Raw genomic sequence first — 13,317 nt, 5'->3', positions numbered from 1 at the left:
ATTTATAAAACAAGAACCAGACTTTAATTACCTTTTCTATGAATTTTCGAATCTGAAATAACATCAAGTTTTAAATATGCTGCCAGTGCTTAACCCTTAGTTAGATTTAATTTTATATGAATTCTAACTTATTAATAAATAAATAAAAATTAATTATAAAATTAAAATAAATTTAGTTCAACGGGTAAAGAAATTATAAATGCAATAAAAACAAATTTAAAATAAAGCATAATATGAAACAAGTAAGAAGGCTCCAGTCGAGACTGCTCGACTAGGAGATACCCTGAACCCTCCAAGATGATATAATTATCAGTCTGGACTTCTTTTATGCACACATACATACACATGCACTTATAAGCACGCGCTCTGCTGACTGCGCAGTTAGCAGCGACTGCGCTTGGGCTGCGCTGCAATGTGGGCAATATTATGAGAATTTATTTGTTGAATAATTTCTTTTGTAGACATACGATCTTAATGAAACTTTCAGAGCGTAATCATATGGTTAAAATATGTGTACATTCCAAAGCACAAGTCTCTAGTACTTGAAATGCGTTTTTTACAAATTGGGGGAGAAGGGGGCGTGGTATCCAAAATCTGTAAATTACAAAATCTTTGTATCCATTAACTTTATATACAACCCAAATTTGAAGTCTCCAGGTCTAAAAGTGTTAAAATTAGGCTGAAAAAACCAAGTCGATTTTTCGATTATTCTCGATAAAAAAGTTATCGGACAAGTTATCGTAAAAATAAAGCAAACTTGTACTGCCTATGGTATACACGAGTATGCATGCCAAATTTCAGCTCTCTAGCTCTTATATCTTCTGAGATTCTTTTGCTCATACGGACGGACGGACGGACGGACGGACGGACAGACGGACAGGGCTATATCGACTCAGCTCGTCGTGCTGATCAAGAATATATATACTTTATGGGGTCTGCGATGATTCCTTCTGCCTGTTACATACTTTTCACAAAACCATTATACCCTGATTTCCCATTTTCAATGGGTTCAGGGTATAAAAAGATAAAAAATGTTCACTGTCTATCAGCGTTCACAAAGATTTGATACAAATCCATTTACAGAATTACATTTCACAACTCCACGCATGCAAGTTGATAGAAACATGTGAGAGAAGCAAACCCCTTGAGCCAATTTTGGTAATCGTAAGCCTTAATTAACATTGAAAACAAACAAATGAGTGTGCGGCTAAAGCCAACAGAAAGCACGATCCAACCCCAATGAGAGCGACCTGGCAAAAACCTCGAAATGCAAGACGAAAGAAAGCCATAAATGTATTTTGAAATGCAGCAGGCAGCAGGAGAGAGAGAGAGAGAGACAGAAACAGAGGCAGACAGTTGACTGTTTGCATTGGGAGAAAGGAAAATGCCCGGCAGCAAAGTGCATGCAATGGAAGGGGAACTTAAGTTGCATCAACTGCAACTCCAACTGCAACGGCAACTCCAACGGCAGACAGTAGCTGTGAGGGTCAACTTTCTGGAGCTGCCAAAACAAATCTACTTGCTGTCAAAGTTGTTGCACCTATGCGTAAGTCAGGGCACATCCCTGCGAATCGCCTTTCAATTAATGCATAATTCTCCAATGTCATGGCTGGGCAGCCGCTTTGTTGCTGCTTTCATCTGCAGTCGGGTGTGTGGGAGGAGGGGGCCGGGGGTTGATTTTACTTAACGCCTCGCCTCAGCACTTAACTTCCGTTTCCTGTTACTTTGCCAGCGGCATTGCAGCCACACAGAAGGGGCTGAACGGACTGCAGGGGCTGGGAGCTAAGGCATTTGCAACTAATTGAAAGTGCAATGTGATGCTGCAGAATGCAATTAATGCCTTCAAGCTGCAGACGCCGGACTTTATGCCTTTGATTTGTATTGCCCCACCATGACGAGCTGCAGTAGCAAAAAAAAAACAAAAAAAATGGGGAGCAGAAAGACAAACTTGGTGCAGGAATTTCCACTGGAGTCAGCAGCCATGAGAGAGAATGAAAGCAAATACGACTCCAATTGCCTAGCAATGAATCTAGAGAGCTTCGAATAGAAATCTATATGCACAGACTCCCAGAAGCCCAAGAAAATTCTATGCAAAGCTGACTAAAGCACTGAACGCGTGGACTGGGACAGAGCTGCTTGAGTTTGGGCAAAACAATAAATTGCTTTTTAAACACTTACAACTTACAAGTTGCAGGGTGTCAAGTGCATTTTGGACTGCTTACCCCAGGCTGCCACGTTGCCACATTGCCACGTTGCCGTTGCACGCTTGGCTTAGCCTCGCTTGCGAAACTGACAACTTTCTAAGAATAACTGCAAAGCGATTTGCATATTTTGCACCTCAACGAGGGGGAGGGGGGAGGGGCAGGGAGCGTGAAGTAAGCGATGCCAACTTTATCGCACTCAATGCAGCCAAACAAGGCTCACACACACACACGCACACGCACACACATGCATTCAATTGCCAGCTCTTACTCGTAAATCTTGGCCAGAAACTTTGGCAGACACGAAAATTTATTTATAAACACAACAAACCGAAACACTTGAGTAATGCAACTTGTGTAGCTGTCATAGCAATAGCAATACCAATAGCAAAAGCTACCCACGGCTACAGTGAAGTCTGCGCTCGAACCCAACAGCAGCTCATAAGAGGCACATGTCATGCCCTCTTTACTTTCAGCAGCTCCTGCTCGAGCGAAGAAAGCATTTAATAGTTCAAGTCTTTGTTTAGCAACTGACTTGAATACATATATACATATATAAATCTTTTATTAGTTTGTATAAGTTTGTGCAAATTCTATTCTACTCAGTGCTATCTAGATATGCCCTAATACTATATAAAACTTGGAAGAAAATTTGATTTAGAATACATTTAGATCTCTTAGATCAATATTGCTTGAAGTGTTAAACTAAAGTACAAAGAAACAAACAGAGATAGATTTCACTCTCTCTCTCTCTCTCTCACTCTCTTGAACATTACCATCGCCATCAACTATAGCTTAAATATTATAAATAATACAAATGCAAAGCTGTCAAATCGTTGCCCCCCCCTACAACGGGTCTAATATGCCCTGCTCATCAAAGTAGGGCAAGATTGCTTTCAGTGTCTCCAGCACACGCTCATTGGCGAACAGCTGGCGACGTTTGGCCAGTATAGCCTCGGAGCTCATGAAAGTGGCCACGGTAAAGTCCTCGCCCGCCTCCTTGGACGCACAGCAAATGGGCAGCTCACAGACGACGGCATAGTAGGCATAGAAGAGACACTGGCGCATTTCCTCAACCAGTTGCTCGTAGCTCAGCGTGTTGCCGGTATAATTTAAGGCAGTCAAGGTCTGGCAGAGGCTTTCATAGTAACGCTTCAGCAGGTGCTCACGGTACTGCAGCAGCACATCCAACTGCAAGCTGGTATACAGAAAAAACTGGACATCGATGGCGGCGCTGCCAATGAAACAGTTTTGGAAATCCACCTGAAAGGTGAAAGAATTGCAATTTCAATAAATCCTGGATATATCATATATATGTATGTATGTACTCACAATAATAGCCTTCTTCTCCTCAGCATTGATCATCAGATTGTTCAGCCAGAGATCGCCATGCACTATGACTGGCATCGCCGTATTCTTGCCATTCACCACAGTTTTCATGCGCGTTTCATACTCAGCCGGAAGTTGAGCTCGCATTTTGTCTGCTATTTTGGACATACCCGGCAGCTCGGCGGCCACGTCTGCGCCAAAGGCCGTGCCATTCACCACAATAACCTGGGCAAAGGGGTCTTCCAGGCCCTCGGCATAGTGAGAGGGCGACAGTTGGCCTACCAGTTCCGGCTGCTCGTGCAGCAGCAGCATCGAAGCAGCATGAAACTGCGCCAATTTGTGCACACAAATCTCAGCATCCGCCAGATTCAAGCCCTTTTGGCGATTCATTGAGCCATAGCCCAGTGCGCAGAGATCCTCCAGCAAATAGATCTCTTTGCCTGGTTCACGCTCCACAAAGAGACAGCTGAAAGTAAACAAATATGAACATATTTATGATATTTAAATGAGAGAGTTCACTTACTCAGCGCTCAGCTTGTGCTCCTCCAGCGAAGACTTATCCAATATCTTTGCCATGGCGGGCAATATCTCCTGGAACATTAACTTCTCATTGGAGCCCACCTCGGCCACAATGGGCAGCAAATCCTTCAGCACGTAGTTGCCTTGCTCTAACGGTGCATCATCGCTCTTGCGAAATTCAACTTTTATCCGATAGATGACGCTGCAGAAGTTCTCGCCACGCTGTATAATTGGCTCACTGTGAAAGCTCTCCACTCGCAAGCTTTCACTATTGAATGCCACTGCCAAAGCTTTTGCTATATAGACTGCATCGTGATTTGTTGAGGTAGCCGCCTCTGCCGCTGTCTTCTCTCCAGTTAGATCCATGTTTTTGCTTTTCTTTTTTTTGTTTTGTTTCAGGTGCTGCCCTCGTATGCGTCCGTGCGCGGCGAGTGTTTCCGAAATACTAGCGCGCAAACGTTTGCGGCATTATGAAATTCACTATTTCCCCCGTTCAATTGAACGACCTGAGCTTATCAGTTACGACATTAGTTGTTTTAACACACAAATAACAGAGAATTACTGAATCGTCTCCCCAGCGCAGACAAAGAGAGAGAGAGAGAGAATAGAGAAAGGGAACAACTCTTAATCCGTTGATATCAGCCAAGTCAAACAATATTGATAAGAACTAATGCAACTAATTCTCTTTTGATTCAAATATTTTTATCGTACTCAATCAGTTAGCATAAACTATGCAGACAGAAAGGTTTGTTTGTTCAAAGTTCGCATGGACTATGCTTTATAGAGGAACAGCCCATAAGTCGTTATTGACAATGATATATTAGCAGGTGTGTGCCCAATAGTATTATTCACGGGTTAACATGTTTCTATTGAACTTTGCCAACAAGATAGAACATTTCGATTTCGAACTCGAAGATTAGATACCCGGCTAGACACATAATACAGAAATGATATATGTATGTATTTTTATGATCAGTCATTTCTTAATCTAGTCCGATATTTAAAAGGATTATCAGGAAATAAAGTATAGTGTAAGCTTAGTGATATTAAAGCAAAAATAAAATATGAATTAAACTTGTTTGCTTAAAAGTTTGCGTGCACTCAATTAAGACAGAGAGACATGGAAAGCAATTGTATCAAATTATAAACACGTTTGTAAACATATGGCATTAGCATCGAGCATAAATGGCACATAGTAGAAAGCGTAATACCCTGTATTCTTACTGAATTTGTGTGCGTATAAACCACAGAGCAACTTAGAATTCATATTGCATATCTAATTATAGGTAACATTATTTATTTACATACAGAATTAACGTGTCTATAAATATATGTAAATATGTACTTACCTTTACAGACTATTCAGCTGATCAATCACAAACACTACACGCAAATGCGATTTATTTTAACAAGCTAATATTAAACACGAGCTTGCATGTTGCCGAACAATAACACAAAAACACAACTTTAAAGAACATCACACCATCAATTGCATTTAATGATCTTATATTTTGAAAACAACAAAATCAAGCCGCGAAAACAATTGCAATATTTATAATCTTATCGATATATTCGGCTTTATTACACAAATTACACATACAGCTGATCGGCATCTCAGCTTAGCAGACGCGCGGCACGAAAATCTGCAATGCGAGGCGTATTTGATGTGAACAAGTTACACTAACACACAGAACATTTATGTGGATGCATGAAACCACTTTACACATCACTTGAAACAATAAATAAATAAATATTTACACACAGTAAGCTTAAATGCCGCGCAGATTGCAAAGCACGCAGTACAAGCTGCCTTGGATACGGTAACACTGAATATGTGCGGCGATACATCGGTTCGCTTAGCATGTTTATCGGCATGTGCGTGTATGGTATGCATTTTACAACACTGTTTCAATTAACCTCAATCATCGTCAAATCCCAGCTCGTTGAATTTCTCAATAATCAACATAAATTCTATAGCCAACTTCTGTGGCCGCATTTGGCCAGCGGCAGTGCCGAACGGCAGTTAACAATGCCAGCCAAGAGAGCGTCAACAGCGACCCAGCCAGCGGCCACAGCCAGCACAACAACGACAACAACTCCACTGAGCAACATGTCCAACGGAATGTCACGGTTAACGCCAGCTCGAGATCTAACTCTGGGTGGACGAGGGGCAACGGCGACTAAGAAGGTATTTGCCCCCAATTTAAATGCAGTGCGAAACAAGAACATGTGAGTAGCTCTTGGTTAAGGCAAGTCGAGGATTAAAACTAATGCGAGTACATTTTTCTACAGCAATGTAAAGACGTCCAAGGACTTTACCCAGCCTCGCGGTGGTCGTCGCGGTGCTCGTGGCGCTGGTGGTGCAACTCGTGGTCGTGGCGCTGGCAATGGTAATTCAACACTCATTCAAACAACAGGCGTTTTCTCAGAAGGCGCTGGAGCAGTGCACGTGCGAAAACCCTCAAGCGGCGGTGGCGGCGGCTCGTCCTATGCGCGCGGCGGCGAAGAGGTGGCGGTGTCACGAAAGCGCAAGGATGATAAGACGCCCGATCAGCGAGTACGCGAGCTAGTGGGCAGCGATGCCAGCGAAGACGACGAGTCCGAGGAGGAGGAAAGTGACCTTGAAAAGACTGAATTGAACTTCAAACCGGTGATGCTAAAGGAGGGTGAGTGGACGAATTCTTGCCTAATAAGCTAATAGCTATTAAAACTCTGCCTGACCAGGTCTCTGGAACAGCCAAAAGCTGAACTTAAAACAGGAATCTTCAGTCATACCAAGGGAAAATGCGGATGCAACAGGTAGGCAGCAATTTGCAAAGCAATTTTCCAAATCATTTCAAGTTCCCCTTTCACAGACTCCTTGGCTGTGGCGCATCATTTACAGCAACTGCACGTGCAGTCCAGACCGGAGGATCCACCCGCACAATATGGACGCTATCCGCGCAGTATTGCCGCCTTTCTCGACGCGCCCCAATCGCAGCTGTTTATCATGCAACTGCCCAACGTGCTGCCCTGCGTGGCAGACGAAGGTGAAGATGCAGCACCAGCAGCAGGCACAGAGCAGCCGACGGCGAGTGCTGCCGCCTCAGAGCAGCCCAATAGTCCGTTACCCACGTCGGGACGGGAAGGCACGCCCAAGCACAGTATGCTAACGCAGCTGGAGGAGGGTCAAATAGGCAAGATATTACGCTATCGCTCCGGCCGGGTTAAGCTTCAGCTGGGTGACACGCACTTCGATTTAGATTTAGGCTTAGATTCAGGTTTCCTTCAGGTAAGTCGCAGATGAATTTGCCTCAAATTTCCTGATCTCAAATTTTAAAATTTGTGTATTTCAGGAGGTCATGTCCATCAACAGCAATCGGGAGCAAAGGAGCGGCAACATGATTAATCTGGGTCCCATCCAGGCCAAGCTAAAGGCCACGCCCGATTGGGAGCATCTGTTCAAGCAGCTGGAGGCAGATGCCCGACAACCAAAATCCGCAACGTCTACATTACCCACAGCAGCAACGGGATCATCTGCTGCCACGTAGCACTCGCCAAACTCGACAACAGAATCCAATTTAGATTTAGTTTAGTTTAGTTTAGGCGCATGTAATAATTTTTGTAAATATAGGGCGATTAAGTTATTTAACTGCATATTGATTACCGAGTAAACTCTATTTTTTATAAATGTAACGAAACAAGTATTTCTCCTAGTCCTAGTTGCTTTGCGGCTGCGTGCTACGCCCCTTTATCATGTTGCCCGCCAGATCGATGGCAAAGTTGTGATCCACGGGATTGGCCAGCGCCGTTTCAATAGCCTCATCCAGATTTTCGCGTGTAATGAATGTTTTGGACTGTTCAATCTCGTAGCGTACCCGTTCGTTGGCTCGCTCGCGCCGCTCCTCCTCACGCAATTTGCCAGCCTCGAGGCGCTCTTGCACGTAGGCCACCTTCTCTTCGCGCTCCTTGGCCAAACGCACTTCACGCTCTTTGGCAATCTTGGCGTTCCAAGCGTTGTTTACCTCAACGCAGCGCTGGAACTCGGCCTCCTCCTGCTCGGGCGTCAGCACTATGTGATCGGCAGTGGATGTCTCCTGCTGGCGCACTACCTCTTCCCGCAAATATTGACGCACTGACCGCAGCTGGGTTCTGTATGGCAAAGAGAGATGTTATAAATGAATGTTTTTCTCTATCTTATTAGACTCACTTGTAGTGATTGTGCAGCCGCATTAGCTCCGTGCGCTCTTCCTCGCTCTGCTTCTTACGCTCTGGCACGCGGAAGAGCTTGCTCTTGGCCACTGGCAGCCAGCGCGGTTTGCGGCGCCACCTGACAAATTCCAGTGCAAAGTTATTGCTGCCTGTTTTGGCAGCCACAGTGGACTGAGTGAGCAATTGGCAGCCTGCGCGCAGCATGTTTTCTTTTAACAATCCAACTCTTTATATTTTTGCGCTGTTACGGCATCAAACCACGTTCGATAGTCTCACACGAGCTATCGATAGTTGAGATACTCACTATTAATTCAAGTCCATGGCCCATGGGAGACGGGTATCTCTTTGCAGAATAACGAATATAATTTAAAATTGTAATATACGGAAGCTTCGATTAAATTACAAAATAAAACACTATAATATATATATGGTAAAACTGATATCCTTAAATATATAAAAATATAAATTCATAAATACTAATTGCCTGACAACAGGGTATATTCACTGGTCAGTGGTATATTTTAAAATACTCTTTCAACATAATCGATATCACTGTATTTCGCGTGTTATCGGGCCGGCGATTATTAGTCGGCCGAATGTTATCAAAGGAACCATGGCAACATTCCGAAAACAAGTTGCTTTTGAATTTTCAATAGATTCGAAACTCAACATTTAAAAGACAGAATTGAATATATAAAAAAAGCTAGCAACATGGACAAGCCACAGATGATTGAACATTTACACGAATCCGTGGCCTACACGGTATACGACACCAAATGGATACCCCTGTCGGCCAAATTCGTGGTGCTTGGCTCCAAGCCCAATAGCCACGGCATATTGGACATTTACGAGCTGAACGAAGATAAGCTCAAGAAGGTCAAATCAGTGGAGAAGAAGGCTGCTTTTAAGTGTGGCACCTTTGGCGCCTCCTCGCTGCGCAACCGGCACATGGCCATTGGCGACTTTGAGGGGCGCCTGCAAGTGCTGTAAGTGGCTAATTAGCTCTATAATAGATGCCAATACATATATAGTCCTCCCACACAGGGATCTGGAGCGCCCCGAGATGGCTGTATATAATGTAAAAGGCCACACGGGCATTATAAACTGCATCGATGCGATTGGCGGCACCCAGCTGGAGTGTGGAGCACCGGAAATCGTGACTGGCGGTCGGGATGGAGCTGTCAAGGTGTGGGACATACGCCAGGGCCAGGAGCCCGTGGTGGACATATCGCCGCCAGCGCAGATGGGTGACGGCGTCAATAGAAGCAATCTACGGCGCGACTGCTGGGCCCTTGCCTTTGGCAACACCTTCAACGCTGAGGAGCGCCTCATTGCGGCTGGCTACGACAACGGGGACCTGAAGCTATTCGATTTGCGGGCCATGGGCGTGCGCTGGGAGGCGACCATTAGGAACGGCATCTGCGGCCTGGAGTTCGATCGCCGTGACATACCCATGAACAAGCTGGCCGTGACCACATTGGAGGGCGGCCTTCTGGTCTACGATATGCGCACCCAGCACCCCACCAAGGGATTCAGTTACGTGGAGGAGCGCAATGCTGGTCGCAGCGTGGGCTCCAATGGCGTCATCACTGGTCCCAAGGCCACAGTCTGGACCGTGCGCCACGTACCGCAGAACCGCGACGTCTTCCTGACGGGCAGCGGCACCGGCTCCATACGCCTCTGGAAGTACGAGTACCCGGATCGACGCGTTTTCCAGGATGCCGATGGCAACAAGGAAGGCGTCGCCGGCAAACTGCATATGATCAGCGCTGTAACCCTGAGCTCCCAGCCCGTGCACAGCTTCGACTGGCATCCGGACAAGCTGGGCTTGGCTGTTGCCGGCGCCTTCGATCAAAGCGTGCGCGTCCTCATCACCACGAAGCTGAATACGCTTTAGAATATAGAAAATGGAATACAATAGAAGAAATATATAGAGTATAGATTATATGAAAGACGTTTTAATAAACCTTATCTACATTGACTTGAAATTCATGCGCTGGGACACTATATTGGCGAGCTGTTTGTTCTGCTGCTCCAGCAGCTGCATTTGGTCCGCATGATCCTTGTTACCGCTCACCGGCCCACTGCGTCCTAGCGCATTGAGGCAGGAGGTGGTCGCCAGGCGGCAGGAATTGAGCTGCGATGTTACCATGGTCTCGCTCTCGTCCGCGGCATGATCCTTGATGGCGGCTATCGACAGCTCGGCTGCCTCCAAACACAGATTGAGCGCCTTCTTGGCGTGCGCCGGCTGGCACGCCCAGTTGAGTTCCTTGGCCGTATAGGCGCGATAGCATTTGACCAGTCGCTCGGCCTTCTTCATGGGCGTCGCTGCCACCAGGGCCGCCAGTTCCCAGACCAGGGGCTCATTGCCATGCTGAATGCACTGGTGGCCCATCATCTGTGTTAAGCGGCGACGCAGCGAACTGGACATAGCTTGCGACGTGGACTCGGATTCCATTTGCCTGGCAACGCCGTAGACAATGCGCGTGAGCACCTCCTCGTCGAGGAAATGCTGCTTGAGCTGACCGAGCTGCTGGTACGCACGCATCGCATCCTCCCAGTGATTGGTGTCCACCGAGACGAGCAAATAGTTCTCCCACACCTTCCAGTTGTTGTAGTTGCACTTGAGCGCCTCGCCAAGCAGGCGGTGCGCTCGCTCCTTGTCGCCCAGCTTGATGAGCGCCTTGGCCAGGTTGTTCCACGACTCAAATCCATTTGGCTCCAGGTGCGTGTAGCCCAAATACCACTTGACAGCCGTTGCCCAGCGCTCCAGCTGAATGGCCGAGTAGCCACAGCGCAGCAGAATCGGCTCCTGCAGCGCATTGATCTCCAGCGACAGCTCGTAGTGATCGATGGCCGCTGCGTACTCGGCACGCCTATAGAAGTAGTTGCCCCAATAGGCCTGAGCCTTGCCGCTGGTGTGCTTGGAGTACTCCCACGCCTGCTCGTAGCACTGCGGATCATCGACTGCATCGCCCAGCAAGCAATAGAGGAGCACAGTGGGCTGCTTCTCCAACTCCTGGCGTATTATTTCTGCCGCCTTGTGGCGCAGCTCCAAGCTGGTGTAACACTCGATGACCTGTTGCCAGGCCTGGATCTGGAGGCACACATCCAACGCCGTCTTCGTCATGCCAAGTGAGCGCAACAGATCCACCAGTTGCAGCTGCACCTGCCACTTGGGCTGCAGGAACGAGGCGAAGCCATATGAGAGCCGCTCACGCAGCGAATACTTCTCCACGTTGTCGAGCAGCTTGACACACTCCTCGCACTGCTTCCAGCTGCGCTCCACGGTGCGTCGTTGATTGGATTCCTGGATGCAGTTGAGCAACAACGCAGATTGACGCACCTGCAGAGGTCCATGCTGCTGATAGAGCAAGGTTCGCGTATACGGCTCCAGCTGTTCATCTGCCAGACGATCCTTCGGCTGAGAGCGCTTCAGTTGCTTGCTGAAAAGCAAAGGAAATAGCGTAAGTCAGAGTTACGAGAATACTTATGTATAGCGATTCATACTCACACCTTGGCCAGCACGAGGACTTGCAGAACGCTGGGCAGCGTCATCACCTCGTTGTCCTTTGGATCTATAAATCGAATACGTTCCAGGCGAGTGTCATCCTCCAGAAGCAGCAAGTGTGGCAAACTAGTTGTAGCATTGCTCAACTCAGCTTTGGGCAAAGTCTCCTCCGAAGATTTTTGGTCCACTTTCAGACAGAGCTGAGGCAGCGCCTTCTGCTGAAACTTGGTGCGCAGGCCGAGCAGACCCTCCACATTTAGTTCCACCTGCAAATGCGCACAGAGCTCATCCAGCACCTCGGCTGCCAAATCGGAACGATGGAACTGCAAATAGCCGTTGGCTAATTCAAGTAGCAGCAGCGCTTGTAGCTCCAGCTGAGCGAAAGCAGATAAATGGGGACGCAGCTCAGCTGCTGCCAGCTTGAACTCCTCGTACAAAGCACTCGCCAGGTCGTCCAGGATGTGCTGTTGCAGGCAGACTAAGCGCAGGCGCCACCACCAGATGACCTGCAGAGGAATTTGATGCATTAGCAAAGATTATTCTCATTTTCAAACTTAATCTGGCCCAAGTAAACTCACCTTCGATGCGGGTTGTGCAGCGCTCAGAGTTTTGAGCATTTGCTTGGCTATAAGCAACAATTGTGCAGTCTTTACATTTGGATTCAGCTCCTCGCCGCTGGCCTTTAGCTGCTCCATCGCCTCACTCTGCTCCAACTTCAGGTCATTCAGCATTTCTGTGCAGCCTTCCAGCTTATCGAATGGTCCAGTGAAATTATTTTGCACAAAGGCGAAAATCAATTGTAGGAAGTCATTTAACAATTCTGTTGCCTGCTCGATGCTATTCAGCTCCAGCTGATCGTTGCCTTGCCAGCGTTTTATTATTGTCTGTAGTTCGTCCACTGACCACAGCTCTTGGCTGCTCCACAGCTTTTGCAGTCGCTCATCAGCCGGCAAATCTGCGCAATAATTTTCTCTTTACAATAGTAATAGACAAATTTATTTATTCTATTTTATTTCTTACCCTCAATGTGCTGTGCATCATTGAAATTGCACAGAAAATATTCGCTCAACGAATCTTCTAGCATTTTGGCATGGAATGTGTCCGCTGTGCAATAATTTAGCGTCCCACGTGCGCGAGAGTTCTTTGCCAACTAATTAACAGCTTTTACAATTGCTAAAGGCTGACACAAATATAAATTCAAAGCACTATTGGAAGTCACAGCGGCTTTAATATATTTAGGGAAAATATATGGCTTCAATCAAATAACGCAAGTTAAGACACAGACTAAATAGTAAATCCGCCAACTGCAAAAATGTATGCTTATCGATAACTTTCGATGAGCTGCCATCAAAAAGGTGGCGGCTAAAAGATATGTGTAATCGGAACATATGTTTTTCCAAATTATTAATATTAAATTTTAATAAAACGATCTATTTTGTAAAAAGCTTTAATATTCCATTTGTTTGTATATTGCTGTTTATAATTATCAGATTTAATTTATACACAAGTATATTTTCTTATATTATTTTTTCAGTATGTTGGTATTTTTTAATACTGGGCACACTG

The 13,317-nt window shown here is 46.2% G+C and overlaps 6 protein-coding genes across 6 annotated transcripts in view; 2 read left to right on the top strand and 4 right to left on the bottom strand.

The window, feature by feature from the left end:
- LOC6582920 overlaps nt 1–5,887 on the bottom strand; it is a 52,912-nt gene extending 47,025 nt beyond the window's left edge. The window contains exon 1 of the transcript XR_006357556.1: nt 5,399–5,887. The gene's annotated coding sequence lies outside the window, so the exon portion shown is untranslated. The remainder of the gene's footprint in view (nt 1–5,398) is intronic.
- Nucleotides 2,742–4,584, bottom strand: LOC6582916. The gene is made up of 3 exons (XM_002008562.4): nt 4,054–4,584; nt 3,534–3,996; nt 2,742–3,464 (listed from the first exon to the last, which is right to left on the bottom strand). Exons 1-3 carry the CDS (start codon nt 4,413–4,415, stop codon nt 3,048–3,050), a joined length of 1,242 nt encoding a protein of 413 aa, XP_002008598.1. The 5' UTR covers nt 4,416–4,584; the 3' UTR covers nt 2,742–3,047.
- A 68-nt stretch (nt 5,888–5,955) lies between the features above and the next one.
- Nucleotides 5,956–7,724, top strand: LOC6582915 (DNA-directed RNA polymerase III subunit RPC4). The gene is made up of 5 exons (XM_002008561.4): nt 5,956–6,278; nt 6,342–6,715; nt 6,774–6,848; nt 6,905–7,320; nt 7,385–7,724. Exons 1-5 carry the CDS (start codon nt 6,079–6,081, stop codon nt 7,577–7,579), a joined length of 1,260 nt encoding a protein of 419 aa, XP_002008597.3. The 5' UTR covers nt 5,956–6,078; the 3' UTR covers nt 7,580–7,724.
- LOC6582914 (probable 28S ribosomal protein S26, mitochondrial) lies at nt 7,615–8,535 on the bottom strand. The gene is made up of 2 exons (XM_002008560.4): nt 8,239–8,535; nt 7,615–8,180 (listed from the first exon to the last, which is right to left on the bottom strand). Exons 1-2 carry the CDS (start codon nt 8,442–8,444, stop codon nt 7,748–7,750), a joined length of 639 nt encoding a protein of 212 aa, XP_002008596.1. The 5' UTR covers nt 8,445–8,535; the 3' UTR covers nt 7,615–7,747.
- A 283-nt stretch (nt 8,536–8,818) lies between these two features.
- On the top strand, nt 8,819–10,228 carry LOC6582913 (dynein axonemal assembly factor 10). Its single transcript, XM_002008559.4, has 2 exons — nt 8,819–9,226; nt 9,285–10,228. Exons 1-2 carry the CDS (start codon nt 8,952–8,954, stop codon nt 10,135–10,137), a joined length of 1,128 nt encoding a protein of 375 aa, XP_002008595.1. The 5' UTR covers nt 8,819–8,951; the 3' UTR covers nt 10,138–10,228.
- LOC6582912 (tetratricopeptide repeat protein 27) lies at nt 10,172–13,083 on the bottom strand. Its single transcript, XM_002008558.4, has 4 exons — nt 12,772–13,083; nt 12,330–12,706; nt 11,755–12,257; nt 10,172–11,686 (listed from the first exon to the last, which is right to left on the bottom strand). The coding sequence occupies exons 1-4, from the start codon at nt 12,833–12,835 to the stop codon at nt 10,213–10,215; spliced, it is 2,418 nt and encodes an 805-aa protein (XP_002008594.1). The 5' UTR covers nt 12,836–13,083; the 3' UTR covers nt 10,172–10,212.
- Between the last annotated feature and the right edge of the window lie 234 nt (nt 13,084–13,317).

Source organism: Drosophila mojavensis, unplaced genomic scaffold (assembly GCF_018153725.1).
Source record: "Drosophila mojavensis isolate 15081-1352.22 unplaced genomic scaffold, ASM1815372v1 contig_74, whole genome shotgun sequence".
Classification (NCBI taxonomy): Eukaryota; Metazoa; Arthropoda; class Insecta; order Diptera; family Drosophilidae; genus Drosophila; species Drosophila mojavensis.
The sequence above is the reverse complement of the archived record's forward strand: the minus strand, read 5'-3'. Positions and strand labels throughout refer to the sequence as shown.